At 36.0% G+C, this 16716-nt stretch overlaps 1 protein-coding gene and 1 long non-coding RNA gene across 3 annotated transcripts; both read right to left on the bottom strand.

Moving 5' to 3' along the window:
- Nucleotides 1–14996: 14996 nt before the first annotated feature.
- Nucleotides 14997–15662, bottom strand: LOC116182257. The gene is made up of 2 exons (XR_004147465.1): nt 15268–15662; nt 14997–15165 (listed from the first exon to the last, which is right to left on the bottom strand). It is a non-coding gene; the product is annotated as an uncharacterized LOC116182257 (long non-coding RNA).
- Nucleotides 15663–15864: 202 nt separating this feature from the next.
- Nucleotides 15865–16490, bottom strand: LOC116182258. 2 transcript variants are annotated; one of them, XR_004147466.1, is made up of 4 exons: nt 16433–16490; nt 16247–16386; nt 16013–16196; nt 15865–15915 (listed from the first exon to the last, which is right to left on the bottom strand). XR_004147466.1 is itself a non-coding variant. In XM_031502779.1 (3 exons), exons 1-3 carry the CDS (start codon nt 16358–16360, stop codon nt 15890–15892), a joined length of 324 nt encoding a protein of 107 aa, XP_031358639.1. In that variant the 5' UTR covers nt 16361–16422; the 3' UTR covers nt 15865–15889. The 2 variants fall into 2 exon arrangements, 1 of the variants encoding a protein (XP_031358639.1); XM_031502779.1 differs by lacking the exon at nt 16433–16490 and having other exon boundaries at nt 16247–16422.
- Nucleotides 16491–16716: the final 226 nt, after the last annotated feature.

The raw sequence follows: 16716 nt of genomic DNA, 5'->3' as shown, positions 1-16716 counted from the left end.
AGAAACTTTTTGCCAGTCCATTTTCCATCTTTTTTCCGACTCCTCTCCTACTTGCGAACTCAGCCTGTTTTGCGTTCATCCTCGTTGTTAAGCATTATTTCGCCAATTCGCTTTCTCTATCCCTTTTTACTCGAATCTTGGGCATATGCCCCGACGCTATCATTATCTTTTCCTTTCTAGTTTCTTCCTCTAATAAACAATTTGGTGTCCTTACGTTTAACCCTAATACCCATTTATAATTTGTACTTCTGCCAGTTCCTCACATTTCCTCCACCCACATGAGCACCCTTCTCACCATTGCTTCGAACTTTCTTGTTCCAAAATCATTCCTAAACCCCCTCACTCCAATTTCCCACACCTTTCTCATTGCCACCACTCTCTTTTTTCCTTAATCTTTTATCTGCACATTGGCCTGCATTGTTTCGTTGCATTTGGTACCCTAAATATTTAGTTTCTCTAACCTCTTCTATTCTTTCCTTATTCCATTTCCATTTTCTCTTTTCCTTTCACCCTCCTTCTCAAGTTCTTCAGTTTTTTTTTTATTACTCGATCTCCTTCTTTGTTATCTCATCTCTTTCCTCCCACTTACTCTCTTTTTCTGTTTTGCTTTTTTTGTCACCTTCCCAAAATCTTTTGCTGTTTTTATTCCCTGATTTGCTCTTCGTATTTTTTCTGCTTCTTCATTTTTTTTCATTCCACGATATTGCTTTTTAATACTTTCCTTTATATTACTCCATTCCCTCCTATTTCTTCTGCTTGTTCCTCTAGTCTTCCTCTATACAGCTCCACCGTCTGTCGTCTGTCTTGTACATAACTGTATCTCCCTCCGTCTTGGTGTCTTTTGATTTCTTGATCTTTTAGACTCAATTCCATCGATTGATGATCCTTGTTCGTGCCTTACACTCATCTATTTCTTCCAGTATTTTTTCATCAACCATTGTGTATTCAATTACCGACCTCCCTTTTCCTCCCATGTATGTGAATTGCCCGTCCATATTTCCCTCCATATTTTCGTTTAAAATTCTCCCTTTTCTGGTAATTTCAGTAACGCTGCTTTTTCTTTGTTGCACCCTTTATCTTTTGAATTTCTATCATGTACTCCTGTTCCCATCTCCACCCATTTTCCCGAGCATTTTCCTTTCATTCCTATTCTGGCATTAAAATCACCCACCAATATTAGCCGCTCCTCCTCCAGTCCTTCATTTCTTCTTTGTTATGTATTATGTTGTCACTCTCATTTTTTCCCCTCTATTTCTACTCATCTAACCTGTATTCCTCCCCCTATTTCGTTTACTCCCCCCATTCCCTTAGACCATTTTTACCCCTGTTAATATACCACCCTTTGCTATTCCTTTTAAAGTAACCCTCTTCGCAGATTGGTTCATCCATCCATATGTATTCTTTCGGAATCATGTTCTTTATTTTCTCGTTCTTCTCTTCTATCCCTGATTCTACCATCCACGAGACATCATAGCCCCTCATCAGAATGTACCATCTACCTCGGCTATCATTTTCACGTTGCTCTCTTTTCTTCTGTTGTTTGTGTCTCTACTTTACCTTTTTCTTGGAGACCAATACCTTGGGATACGGTTTCTAGGCGAATATTTGGAACCATTATCTTTTGGTAGTCATTTTCTGATGGGGTATGGGTAGAATTGTGAGTACTTAACTTAATTCTTTTAAATGGAATACCATACTTTTTATTAGATTTTTGGAATGTACAACAATGTGATAACTTTATTTTATTGTACAGGTATGGCGCTTGAGTATAAGTTTATGGGAAAGACACAACGAGTGCAAGGTACGTCTTTTTTCATGTTCAACTATTTGGCTAGTCCGATAAAATTACCGTCTCTCTCTCTCTCTCCCTCTCTCTCTCCCCGGGACACAGTGACATCTTTCTTCAGCCAGATACGTTTACAAAACCTAATACACATTATATACAGTTAATTACAAAATTGTATTCTTTCACACCCAGGCCAAAAAGCATTATGTGTACCTAATTGAAAATATTCACACCCATTACATGTTGACGTGTTTCAAGACTTTTTTAACAGTTTCAATATCAAATTACATATTAAGCGTTGCTCGTTGATATTTCAAACTTTAAGCCATCCAATGATGGTAGAGAAAAGTGCCCCTTTTGACGGTTGCCCCATATTGTTTAGGACCCAAACATTTGGTACTGAATTGAAACTAATACAGGTCAACCCATTGCGTTCAGAAAATACCAAAAAAGCAGTGATATCAGCTCAATCGGAAGTAACCTTTACGTTCGTTTTTAATGCAAGAAGCGAACCATAAAGTTTCCAATGCCTTTTTCTCGGGCGGAGATAGAAAGGCGGCAATAAAAATCGAATAAGTCAAGTTCGCAACATTATAATGCGAACATGTCAATTACGATGTGACATTAACTGCGGATTTTCTAATACAATAAGTTATGTGCAACATGGCTCAAAGCACCACCTGACCTGATCCGTTACGCTACGTTTCGAAAAGCGCGCCTACAATTTTTCCGCAAAATGAAAAATGAAAGTGTAGGTTTACGCCAAGAAATGATTTGCCGCATTAAACAACCAATTACATACGATAATGTTAAAAGATAAAGGCTTCTTGCTCTTCACGTTTTAAATGACATGTCCCGCGCACACCGTTAAACGATTTAATACAGAAATATACTTAAAAAATGAACAACCGCAATTCATGTTATCCAACTTAAACAAATTACCTTTTAAGTAACGCCTTGAACCTTACAGTAATGAACTTGATGAGTTACGGGTTTCCGAATACAACAATATCGATAGTTTAACAAGATATATTGCATATTACAAGCAACATGCGGTTTTGCTTTATATTTACTACACAGAGAATTAGCTAATAAAGTACTTTGACCTTAGCCTTTCATTCTTCACAAGATGAACTAAACGAAAAATATTTTTAAAGCGACTATAAATAATAACTAACGTCTTTATATCTTTTCAAAAACGTGATTTATGCCTTGGTGGATGGATGGGAAACAGTAATGACCATTAATTGAAACGAAACCATTAATAAAGATCTTCTTTTGATGATTTAACCTCAGTGTCTACAGCTTTTTGCCTCTATTTTACATGCAAAACGAAAAAATTATGAAGCAATCAACACACTAGATTTATGTCGCTTTGCAATTATAAATTTTAAATAATTTTGTCTTATAACATTTACAGTTTCGTTCATTGAATCGTTTACAACTTCATTTTTTTAATAAGACTTAATAAGAATAAGTGTTAGACAATAATGTCATACTTTTATATACAGGCTGTTTCACTCAAAACCTCACCTGTAAAGCACAAAAAGGTGAACTTCTAAAGTCGCTCAAAAATCATAGTACATTTTTAACGAAAAAAGTTTAACAATTATTTAAAAAATAACTTCCCCGTTATGCGTTTCATTAACAAAGTAAACAGAGTCGTCCCCTTCGTCGACAAATTCCTCAGTCCCGCAAATCCCGCAGGATCCCGCTCCATTTATGTGCGGGATTAATCCTGCAAAAATGTTGACGATCCTGGTAATGCATTCCCTACATATAGGTATAGGGAATGTAATAATTGATTGATGTAGATGCCGTCAGTTTTCTTCTTGTCGAATTTTTTCTTAGGGCAATTCGGCTTTGAAGCTTTGAGGATTCACCGGTCTAGACGTTAAGACCCTAATCATTTTGTACAACTCTCTTCTAGAGCATTCAAAGGCTTTACAGCCTTACTAGGCTGCATAAACTTCTGGTCCTGACTAAGGTGCTAAGGCTTTCTGGTGCTTTCTAATTTTTTAAAAATCTTAGATCAGTTCTGGAAATGATCTAGCGGCGCTTGAGTACTCTAGAAGAGAATTCGCCCAGTGCACTGAAGAACTCAGAAAAACCTTCTAAATGCTTTCCAGAATCGTGTGCTTGCATGACAATAAAAAAAAACTCTTCAGAGCTTTGTATCCCATCGCTGTCAAAGCACCCTTTTGACTCTTTCTAGAATTTTGTAAACCACAGTTTCCTTTGAAAGATTTCTGACCTTTTGTTGGACTTTTTTGCCTGTTTCAGAACGTACCATTTTTACTCCCAGGTCCCTTTTCTCAGCTCAGAAAAGGCACTAAAGAGATGTGGGAAGGTGGCGGAAGACCTGGAAATGGGCTATTTATGTATGGCAAGGCAGCTCGCATTTGATTAGCTCTTTCGATTGCTTTGGACAGCGTGCTCTAGTCCTAAACAGTTTCATAAAAGACAAAATTGAGTACAAAGCTCTGGAAAATGCTGCAAAATGATTCGGTTTTTTTTACATTCGTTAATGTTTTCCAATCTTTTCTAACATTCGCGTTCTATCGTTTTCTAAAGGGTCGTAGTTACTTTCCAGAACTAACTACTCTCTCTGCAGTTTTGAGACCTTTGTTACCGCTGGAAAACTCTAGAACCACTTTCTGAAGCATTTGATCCCTTTGAGTGCCTTCCCGAGCTTGCGTGTTTCCTGAAAAGCACTCTGAGAAAAGTGTTATATATTTAGACACATATCTTGAAATTAATAAGGCAACGCGATATTGTTAGGTAGGTAACACTTCTTCTCCTATGATATAAAACAGATCAGAGTGACCACCTCCAGCCATTTTAAAAAAGGATTTTTCAGCTCCATGCAACTCAATTAGGTTTAATTTAAATAATAGCGCTCTATCAGGGTAGATATATATTTCTTTGCAATTTCAAAAACCTCTCACCTTAAAAGCTTGTTAACCCGAAACTGTTTCCTTAAAGGTGGTCTTTTTTATAATCAATAGCTATTAAGATAACTAGGTGTTTAATAGGTAGGTTCTTATGATGCCCATTTAAATCCGAGCGACTGAAGGGAGCGAGTCCTTTAAACTATAAAACACCGTGTTATCTTCAAAATTTGTTATAACACTAAAGCATATTTTATTCGAATTCGTCTTTTATTAATTATTACCATGAGGGAGAAATGTTTCTCAAGGCTGGGGTAGGTAGTAACCATTGTAATAGAATCAACAACATTAGGAACGAAAAATTAAATAGTGCATAAAGGACGTTGCCATTGACGTCTGACAACGTACTTTATAAGAAACAATGAATTTTATAGATAACAAACGAGTTTAAATGAATCTTAGAAGCGGTTTAAAATGTCAGTGTTATATTAAAAGCATTAAGAGGAGACTAAATTAGTTTAGGGGTTAAATATACGAAATCATTATTTAGGGTTTCTAAAACATTTATATGATAACGAACGATGTGCTCAACGCATCAGAAAGTATATTAACAAACTAATATAAAAAGAGTACCTGAAATCCCTATGGATCTTTAACCACTGTACCACTGAAATGTATTCCTCCACACCAGGGTTGTATGCAATAGATTAACCTCTCTTGTGAATTTGAAGAACAATCTCGCAACCGATATATACGCAACGGGTGAAAGCAAAGGGTTTTTTTCTTCTAAATAAAGCTCTACCATAAGTAGGTTATGACAAATAATAAATAACTGTTGCGCTAAGATAGTTTGCATTGATGAAATGGAATATAAGCGTAATGGCATCGTCCGTGAACTGGAAAAATAACAACAGATATAAATCATTATTTAATACAGCCTTTGTGATAGGTACGAGAAGGTAATTACGCAAGCCAAATGGATGCAAAGGACGGTACGGACCAAATTCGTAATTAAATAACTTAATGAACAATTACGTATGAAGAAGGAATTTTAACGAAGAAGCCGCGACTTTAACGTCTTAAGTACTTAAGTCAGTTTAATTTAAACAATACCTGAGATAATGGCGTAGATGGTGTATGAAGTATACCTATACTGTAATAGCTGTCCACCCTAATTACTGAGATTTACTATGGGTAATTTATTTTGTTGATCAAAATGAACCGTACTATGGAGCATTCGATCTCCACTTTTATAAAACTTTGGAACCAAATATTAAGAGTTTCTATTTCTATTTCATCTTGGGAAATCTGAAGTATACAATTTTTCATTGCAAACTTTCATTTCTGGTTATTTTATATATTAGTGCCATGTTGTGATAAATCGGATAGGATGTTATTTTAAAAATGCAATTCTCTAGTGAAATGACAGACAGAAAATTATCCAGAAAAAAAAACGAAACAATTTCTTGTGGAGGGGGTGAAAAAGGTTCAATGTCGGATAGTTTCAGGTGGGTGGAATAGGTCCCCAATTATCACCAATAAAATAGAACAATAATGCAGTATTTGAAAGCCAAATATTAAACACCTGTATAAGTAAAAAATTTCAGTGTGTGTGTATTAACTAAAAGTTTATGTTTTATGGTATACAAAAGTATGCAAATGAAGTCATCTTATAATCCACGCGTTTCGGGTTTATTTATTCGAAATTCGCAAGTGCAGGGTAATTTTTTACATTATAAGTTATGCAAATGCATGCAATTATTTCTTCCAAAATGGTTTTTAAACACCTTGTGTGCAAATGTAGCTTGTTTTATGAATCTGGCTAATGTGACGTAAACCATCCGTAAATTAGATGCTTCATATTACAAAATAATGAAATGTGCTACATATTTGGAAGCAAACTGTGCGCATATTGGCACTTAGGTCACTATTAACATCAGTTAAAACCTTCATCGCGTAATCGTAAAATTTGTATTTTATAATGTAAGCATACTCCACCGAATTGTGGCAAGCTTTTTTGTGCATTATGTCGGTCCAGTAGAATTTAGTGCAAAAATTATATGCATGGAGCGTTACATAAATTGTATCTACATTGCTATCGCCCAAATCCATTCGTCGAAGTAATGCAATGAGTTTCATGTTTGCAAAATAAGTCTACAAGCAATGCCTTAGGGCTCATCTTACCGTAAATAACCGAGTGAAAGTGATACAACTCTGCACGCATATCTAGTTAAATGCGTATTTCTTACATTGTAAAATATGCAAACGTACGCAACCGTAGATACGTTTTTACATTAGACTGTATCAGTCAACACTCGTTTCATTAGTGTGCAGTCACATTTGTAGTGCAACGTTACAAAATAAATATGCAAATATAAACAATTTGGAAACGATAAGTTTACATAAAATTATTTGTGTTGTAAGAGGAGGGATGTTAAAATTCAAGTCGCGCTCTATGTTCCAGATTTACGAATGAAAATATAACTGGTAGTTGAGTTGGCACTGCCATTTCTCAAACCCGTCGCATAAACAGCCAACTAGCTCAGGGTAAAACACAAAATGAGAGCTTGGGAATCTTCTACAGCGGGGGTTTGTATATCAAATCAAACTCCACGATAGTATAGCGTACACAAAAATATTCAGATATTAAAATTATAAGTTACGCCACATAGAAAAAAAAGTAATTTGACTTTACAATTGAAATCTCCCAGTTTGATTAACCACCAATCAAGAATGATCGATTGAATTGATTAGGGAATTTTAACACTTAAGTCTCCACACATTAATTGATGTTCCCAACACAAATGCGTACATATATGGCGAAATACAGGTAAAATATAACAAAGGCGACGCTTACCTTCATTTAAAAGGAGATGTAATCCAGAGAAGTGAGCTCAGTTCTCGGATTTCTATAAATCTGCAAAAAAAGAAAACCCCAAGCCACAGAACTCGGAATGCAAAGAACTGAACAATTCCTGAAGGGCCTCACCTTACTCGTAGTAAGCTTCTATAAGATACGGTTACTTTGCCAACGCTTCGGAAAGAAGTAGCCGTGTATAATAAGTAATAACATACGTGAGAAAACTTGATCATAACTTTACAGAGGTCGCAAGATAAATAATAAATACAAATACTGAAGGTAACGAGTTAATTAAAAGTGAGAGCATATAACACTAAAAGGACAAAAATAGCTATTGATTAATAGGCTAGAAAGGTACGGATGTTGTTTCTCGATTGTGGATCGAAACTTGTTACCAGATCTTGTGCATGATCCAGTTTCAACAAATGGCGGCTCCTTTATCAATAAATGGACAGGTCGTCAAATGGTGTTGTTCGTTCTTGCACAGATGGTGACTTTACTTCAAGGTTACCCACATGCGTATGTAAAACGTATCCGGAATTATACTTAAGATGGAATTGGAACTGGTCCTTGAACTGGTACCATAAATTAAAATATAAAACCCTAAAAGAAATTAAATGTAACACTCGTCGTTGATAACGTTAAAATGTTTAGACAAAAGCGCTAATTATAGATGAATATGCAACAATCGTCGATGGAAAATCGTATTAAATATCACTCTGAATCTAAAGAAGATATTAACATCAAGCAGATTAAATACAAATAGCGTACTTACAATGAAGAAGAATAACTCAACTATATCCCCCAACTGGAGTGAAGGGGTGAAATTCAATTCACAAATTGGTGCGGAATCCCCAATTAACTGAATTTAATCGCCAAATATTAATACATATGGGTGGCGGGAATTAAAATCGTTGGATTGAAAATCACCTCAAATCACTCTGTCACAGCTGACGAACGAAAAAGGAAAATGATTTTTAACCATCAGTAACGACAAATCGGAACGCCGTAACAATTTCGCGGCAAAAGTATGTGTGTTTAAAATTCCAAGGTTCCAACTGTTACAAGGATCATTCAACAAGTAAATATACTGGGAGCAATAATAATGCTTCTAATGATGAAAATAAATCGTTACAAAAAATTACAGATAAAGGATGATGATACAACCGCAGATATCGTTAAGAAAAACACTAGAAAGTTAATCCTCCAGGCGAAGAAATTCAATACGCTGTACACAATCCAAGAAAGAACGAACGAATGTACCTCAGTACCAGGAGTGACAATGGCAGAATGGAGACCGAGTAAAACTGAAATATGGCACTGTGGAAGTCTCAAAATCGAACTTAGTATCCAAGAGAAAATGACCAGAAGTACCCTTCCTATATGAGAGGAGAAAAATTGCTAGAAATCGCTCTGGGGACCATCCAGAGTGAAGTCAAACGGAAAAGCAAGGTATTTTGTAGTATTCATCGACGAATATCCTCGATGGTGAATGACTAGATTCCTGGAAAATAAAAGTGACGTTTTAGAGGCGTTCAAGAATTACAAACTACAGGGTGAGAATCAGACAAGGAAGAAGATTATTGTTGTTTACGGTTTACTACTTGTCAAAGAACTCCCGTAACATTTGACGCGATTTGATAGATGGCGCATTTTTCTGGATTTAAATGCACACACGACAATAATTTCATCGAAATGGCCCCACAGCAATTTACTGCACTTTTCGCAATAAAATCTCACTGCATGCAGGTTAGAACATGGTTCCATTGCTTTCTATTGAGGTGGTGAATTGCGTCAGCCGCACCGCGTCAGACGCACGCGTCAGACGCTTCATAGGAAACGTACCTTTATACTTCAATTATACGAATTCGTCTTGAAACATTCAGTTGAAAATAAATGTTACATGGTCGAAAGGTACGAATTCATATAGCGAACGAATTCGGATTCGTTCGGATAATGTGTACGTACACCCAATCACGAGCGAACGAATATGTTTGTATTGAAGAATTTGTTAGGTGTATTTTCCAGTGTGTACCGCTTTCCAAGGTATTCATAATGCGTATACACCCGCCAAAATCATAATTCTTGAGAAAGCAGTCGTTCGGAGGTATGTGGACAGAAATCTTAACGTTGAACGAATTTGGGAAAATTCGGATGAATCCCTTCGGCCGAATTCGTTCGCTAAATGAATACGCTTTATCAAAGAATCTTTCTCTCCCACCCAATTTTTCCCAATGCAATCGCTGTGCGTTGAAACGAAAAACCGAAACGGACCCGACGCAAACCAAGCTTCGCCCACGTTTTTTATACACATAAGTGTATAGCGGAAAATCCATCCTTCGTGCTCCGTAAGAACGATCTTTACAACCGACAACTGTGTGGCGTTTTGAGTCTTATTTGCTTGCACACTCGCTTCTTGTCCGAAAGCGCTTCCTTGTATCAAATTTTAATTTCGCTCCCTTTCACTATGAAGCGGTACACGTTTAAAATTTCCTATACTGCCCTTTTTTTAAGCCTAAAGCGACCACCTGTTGCAGGGTGCATTAAAATATCTCTAAGAGTTTTTAGGGCGATTAGGGATCATAGTTCCCAGGTAAGGACCATGGGTTTATTAGAACATTTCAAGAGTGGGTGCACTTTTAAAAATAAAATTGTAGCACAGTTGTGCGTCACCTTAAAAAAAATCGTAAAAACAGTAAAGTCGGGGAGGGCCTAATGTCCTGCTTTCTATAAGTTATGGTTACTGCGAAAAAATTAGTGGAGGAACGCACTTCCGATTGTTGGTTAGATAGTTCATACTGTATATACACAACACACGTACTGAAAGTATTATACCTACGCTATCAGTTCTTGCCAATGATCAAGGGAACGCGATTCTACAGGGTAGGTACTTTTTTAACCTCGTTCCTTTCGTCAACAGGTCCCGTAAGGACGACCTCAACCTACTACAGTAAAAGGCACGGTAGTACGAAAAGGAGGGATCGCCGAAGGTTACCACTTCAAGAAATAACTCAAAGTAAATACAAGTAATTTTACAATTAACAATATAATCGATCTGGCACATTTCCTGATACATTTCACTCGTTTCCGATTTGCCTCCTTTACGGGCGGCGTTAAGCAATTGAATTCTAATTTAATTCATTATTATCTGTGCCGATCTATTCATTAAAAATAACCTTTAGAGTAATACCTGCTGCGATATTTTAAAAGTTTTTTTTCTTTTAACGATCACTCGAGGAATTAATGAATTTATATTGCGCACTTCTGTTTAGAGTATTGTACTATTTAATTGCCATGTCACTATGTTGGTCAATTAATTATTTAATTATCAACAGACCAAATCAATTTAATTGTGCCGCATTAAAGTTAATTATTGTGATTAATCGTGTTTTACCCCGTTAGATTTGTGAAATGCGATTCGTGCGCCCCCTACGCGCGGGGTACTAAAATTAATTATAGTTTTCCAGTACCTTCATGAGCGCGTATACCTTCGTAAATAATAGTCAATTGATGCATGATGAGTTTACACACGGTGTAATTGAGTATTTTGCGTTCCCACACATTTCATATTGGGCATTAACTGTTTATTTAATACCGTACATACTTTACAATTACAATTCACTGTGTATTTACATGAAGATTGTAGTTGGTTGGAGTGTGAATACCAGAATTCGATTCCAACACTTTGCTGCACCGTGCACGCTCGCATTACTTCGCTTTGTTTCTGTGGTAATGATTTGATTAAAAACCTCCTCATGCCATGCATTTTTTATAGGTCTTCTTCAAAATTCGTGAGAGCGCATTCGACTTTTGTCTTACCCAGAAACTCCTGATTTTTAGTACAAACTGGAAGATATTAAACGTTTTAGAAATGCTTCCATCCGCCGCCGAAATAATAGTATTCAATTACTTAAAAAAATTGGTACATATCCGCGTTTCGTGATCAGGTTTATTAATCAATTACCAAATCGTTTCATTTCAAGTATATCTCCGATTACCTTTTGCTTCAAAAGTCTCGGCAATCCCTTTTGAACTATGAATAATTTAGAAACTCCTTGCTTACGAATTTGACAGCTCAATTAACTTGTATCTTAAGATATAACTATTATTAAAATGTTATGTTTCGTACTATTGAGATATTTCCGTCTTACAAATCCATCAAATTTTAATCTGTATCGGCGTATCTGTAACTTCGAAAATTATTGCGCGTATTTCGTACTTTACCACTATGGCTTTGTCACTGATGATATGGTTCTGTCACGTTTTGAATCTATTTATAACTTTTTAAGAAAAAAATGTTAAAAAGAGAGTTGTTGCATTGATTTCAGGGCGCGTTCTGACAAGTTATTACTTATACTTATACTTATTAGAAATTAAAACATATTCGGATTTAAAAGTGAGTGCGTTAGTTTTACTATAATATAACACTATACAATGGTTACTTCGAGAGAAACGTACATCCGTATTCCGATAAACACATAAAATAAAATGTAGCATGTGCAATTTTTGACAGGAGTCTGGTAAAGTGACAAGAGGCAGGAAAAATGGTCTGGAAAAGTGAATCGAAACAAAAATCTTGATCTAAAGTAGTGATTTCATTGATTCCTTCAACAAGAAAACTCTGATGCTCGAACGCAATCTGAAATTCCGTTGAAATGACTGATATTTAAAATACTAGCTACGACTTTAGCTTCCAACAAGATGGAACACCCTCCCATACAGAAGTCCGATAACGTATTCGCAAGAATAAGTTGATTTTATCGAACCTACCATATAGCCTCCAAATAGCTCTGATTTATTAACGAGCTCCTAGCGAGTTTATAATTTTTCAGTCTGTCCGTCCTTTAGCACGATATCTCAAAAACGAATGAACCGTCTACGATGAAATTTTGCAGGTGGATTCTTTATCAAATTTGTAGATCGGAATTCGTGAATTGGTAATAGAGGCCAAAAAACAAGAAAGGCCCTTTTGACATCTCCGTTATTAGTTATGAATCGAATTGCATGAAATTCAAAATGAGCTTTAGCCATATAATACGTAATGCCACGCCAAACCATACCCATGAGCACGTTTGCTATATTTGTTTAATTTATTTATTGTCCTTCTCACAATATGCTGTCGCACAATTACAGAGTGACCCGCATAATGCTCTTTGATCTTAATTGCGTGAATCCATTATGAATTTCGTTGACTAATTTTAGGATAGTAGTAGTAAAAAAATTGAATTAAAATTTAATAAATAACTATTTAGTGTAAGTGAATAAAGACGAATTTTCGGTAGGGTTGAGTGCCTGTCATTTGAATTTGCCAAAATTTTTCACGACGTGGTAATTTTTTGAGTAATTGATTCGTCGACCTTTTAATAGTTAAAAAGCCAGCCAGCCAGTGGTGCCCTATTCTTAGACATAAATGGTCAGAATCGGGAATGTGCAGTGGTGCGGGTGGTAACTGTGCTAGCCACAGCAAATGTTTTTTAAGTATATAGCCCATGTGTATACATTTATTTATAACAAAATTTCCCGGTACATTTCATTATAATGTTAAAAATGGGAATGTTGTTTTTTTATCAACGTTCCAGCGTTCCACCTCTGTCCGACATTTTGGTACCGATTTCGGCACTCTGCGTTAATTGCCCAAAGCAAATTCAAATCGACCAATCAAATATTTGCCCGAGTGCTGAATCTCATACCGGAATGTATGCTGCTGCTCGGTATAAAGTTAATAATTCTATAACTCAAATAGTTAGGACTAGGTTTACAATTCTACACTTAAAGAATTTTAAATTTCCTTTTCATTTTATCACATAATTAATTAATATATTAAGTGTATATTAAAGCGCACCTTCTCCGGTTGATAACTCTTCGGAAGATTTTACAGCACAACTTTAATTTTCCCGAACTGCCCTTGTTGTTTAAAACTATCGTTCAGAAATTATCCAACTCAAATTCAAATTTTTTTCCACCGAAAATCTAAATTTCCTCTATAACTGAAATTTTGTAATCTCTCATCGTTCGTTGAGAGAGTCCATGTGTCCATTTTTTCTAACTCTGAAATAATCCCCTGAGTAAATTTTCACACCCATAAATGGCGATTTATCTTCAAAATGGCGATATCTAATTGTTTTACTGGTTAGTGTCTTTTGTATTGCCAATCCCAAACGGTTTGGTCTTCGCCAGAGCTGGGCAGAATACTTTCAAAAAGTATTTCAATACTAAATAGTAAATACTTTACACAAATCAAAGGTATTTGAATACTAAATACTTTTACGTCCAGCACAAGCGAATACTAGATATACTTCGTTTCAAGGGTGCTGAACCTTTCGTCACACTATCTGACGTCATATCAAAATTAAGGCAGGTCGTAAATTAGTAGTTGGTTTACATATTGTCACATTGACGTTTCAACTTATTTATTAAGGTGTCACTATCGTTCATTATTATCAGATCGTCCAAGTTGACAATCACTTGTAAGGCATCTGGTCCTGATAGGTTTTTTCCTTTTTCCCCAGGTTTTATAATGGCTAAATGGTCATGTATTTTATGTAGAGGAACTCCGTTGATATGAATTAAACTCGAGATTAAACTTTTTCCACCGTTTGTAATCACCTCATGTAACCGATTCTTTGCACCGACGACAGTCGAAATGGATACTGCCAGAGCATCAGAAACTCTTTGAGATGAAGTGTATGATGGTTACAGAAAACGCATAGGAACATTTGTAACTTAAAGTTTGTTTAGGCAGTTCGTAAATTAATATTTCGTTTAACTAATGTTGATGTGAAATTAAGCATGCTACCCGTGAAGAATACGCGTTAAGTTGCGCGAATTTTAATGACCCTTAACTAACCATTTGCAGAAGTAGAATAGGCCATGGTTTATCGGTAAGCCTTTCGCATTTATATATCTTACAAATTTGAGATAAAGCGTAGGCATTATACCACGTACAGGCTCATTGAAATAACAACGCATACTACTGTTCTTTTGCCACACACTCGAGATATTCGCATAAGGATCTTGAATAGGTATCTACTGTTCCGATTTATTAAAAAAAACGCAACTGTGAGAGAAAACAGGTAGTGAAGATATTTATTCCTGAAAAAACTCTCAAATGTTCATATTCAAATCGTATGTACAAAAGAAAAAAACGACACTACACCACAAGTAGGTATATATGTATAAACGACCCAAAATAATATTCTTAAACACGCTGATTCTCTTCTGCCTCATGAATATAATCATCATAATAATCTTCGTCACTATCAGATTCGTCCAAGTTGACAATCACCGGTAAGATGTCTAATGTATCAATATGTTGTTCCCGTTCCTAGGCCTGGTTTATAATGCTTCTGTATGATCAAAATATCTTTTCCATTTTTCCGGTGTAACCTAAACAATAAAGTTATTAAGTACTACTGTTTCACAAAACAGCATATAAAGAGGTTACTTTGTGCAGTGTCTCATTCCATAAAGACAAAACGGCACTGTGTGTGACAGGCTGAATTGAACCGATCCTTGCATCGTAATGCCGTTTGCATTCTGACCATACCATTTCGATTGGATTATACTCGCAGTGATATGGAGGAAGTCCCAAAACACGATGACCATGTTGTAATGCTAATTCGTTCAATCTGTAAAAATCAACATGGAGTGAAAAAAAACCATAACAATCAGCTTCCTATCCAAAGGTCTACCTAACTGCAACCAAACATTTAATTATCAGCGATGCCTACCTAAATAATTTTGGTGGTATATGATTTTTCACTACTTCCCAGATCTGATCTTGCATCATTGTTGGTGCTAATGTAATGTCTCGTGATGTTAGCCACTTTATAAGTGACATTTTTGTCCAGCATTGATTTGGACTTTTTTCTACCAATCCTGAATGGTAAGAAGCGTTGTCCATAATTATAAGAGAAGGTTCATCCAAGTTCGGGATCAATTGTTGTTCAAACCACTTCTCAAAGTTAAGGCAATTCATGGAGTCATGATAGTCTCCGGACTTGCTACCAGATTTAAAAATTAGACTTGCGTTTGGTACAAATCCATCTTCTGATCCTGCATGGAGTATTATATACCTGACCCCTTCACCACTTTTTTTTCTAACTGTTTTGAGAGTACCATCTTGCCAGCTTCTTCTAAAAGACCCTTTACTGTATATCCAGATTTCATCTAAAACCACAGGTCGTAATGGAAAGAGTGAAGTTTCGTTGTGTTTAAAGTCTCTCAAAAATTGTAGTCTTCTTTGAGCTACATAGAGCTGTTCCATTAAAAATAATCTATTAGAAACGGTGCATCTCCGCCACGTGAATTTCAGTTTCTTCAAACTGCGGGATAAAGAGGTAGCAGATATTTCTACGCCATCAAGTCGTTGAAGATTACTGTGTAAAGAACCTATAAAATCAAATCCATAAGTGTTCTCGCGAACGTCTTCATTTGAAGCAAATCTTCCCTTAGAACAAAAAGAATGTTATTTACCTGTCGCATACATTGCATAAATCCGTGTCCTTATTACATGTTCATGTATTTCATGCAGCGGAGGTCCGTGAGATAAACTAATAGCCACACTTTTTTGCGATTTGTAATCGTCATCTTTTTTAACACCTCTTGTACTAATTCTTTTTACAGTCCACAACGATACACCCAGGGCAGCACAAACCCTCTGTGATTAAGTAAGCATATGATTATAGCAAACGCATAGGAAACACTTACATCATATACTGCGCTTACGGGTGTTAAAGTTTTGCCTGCTTCTTTTTCCCCTTGGAAGTACTGAATCAACTTCAAAATCAAACTTTGCTCACCTTCTGTGTATCGGTTCGTCATATTTACCTAATTGTAACGGTAATGACCTAAATTCATGATATGAGCGAATCGAACGTTTATGTAAAATTTTACTTGTCTGTTAACGGCGTTGCTGCACTGTGGACTTGCCTAAGCGTTTTCAACTTTGATGATATTTACTTCACTTTTAACACAAACTACCTAATCAAAAGGCATTTAACACTGGAAATCTGTCTATAACGAAAATCGTTTGACGGATTGATATTATTGACAGATCAATAATTGGTTTATTTGTCACGACTTACGTTAATGACGTAATTTTTTGTCTCAATCGATTTAAATGTAATGAAGAGAGAATCACATTTATGACGTCAGGTTCAGCACCAGTGAAACAAAGT

The sequence above is a fragment of the Photinus pyralis genome, unplaced genomic scaffold (assembly GCF_008802855.1).
Source record: "Photinus pyralis isolate 1611_PpyrPB1 unplaced genomic scaffold, Ppyr1.3 Ppyr1.4_unclustered_Scaffold4452, whole genome shotgun sequence".
Lineage (NCBI taxonomy): Eukaryota > Metazoa > Arthropoda > Insecta > Coleoptera > Lampyridae > Photinus > Photinus pyralis.
This window is presented reverse-complemented; position numbering and strand designations above follow the sequence as displayed.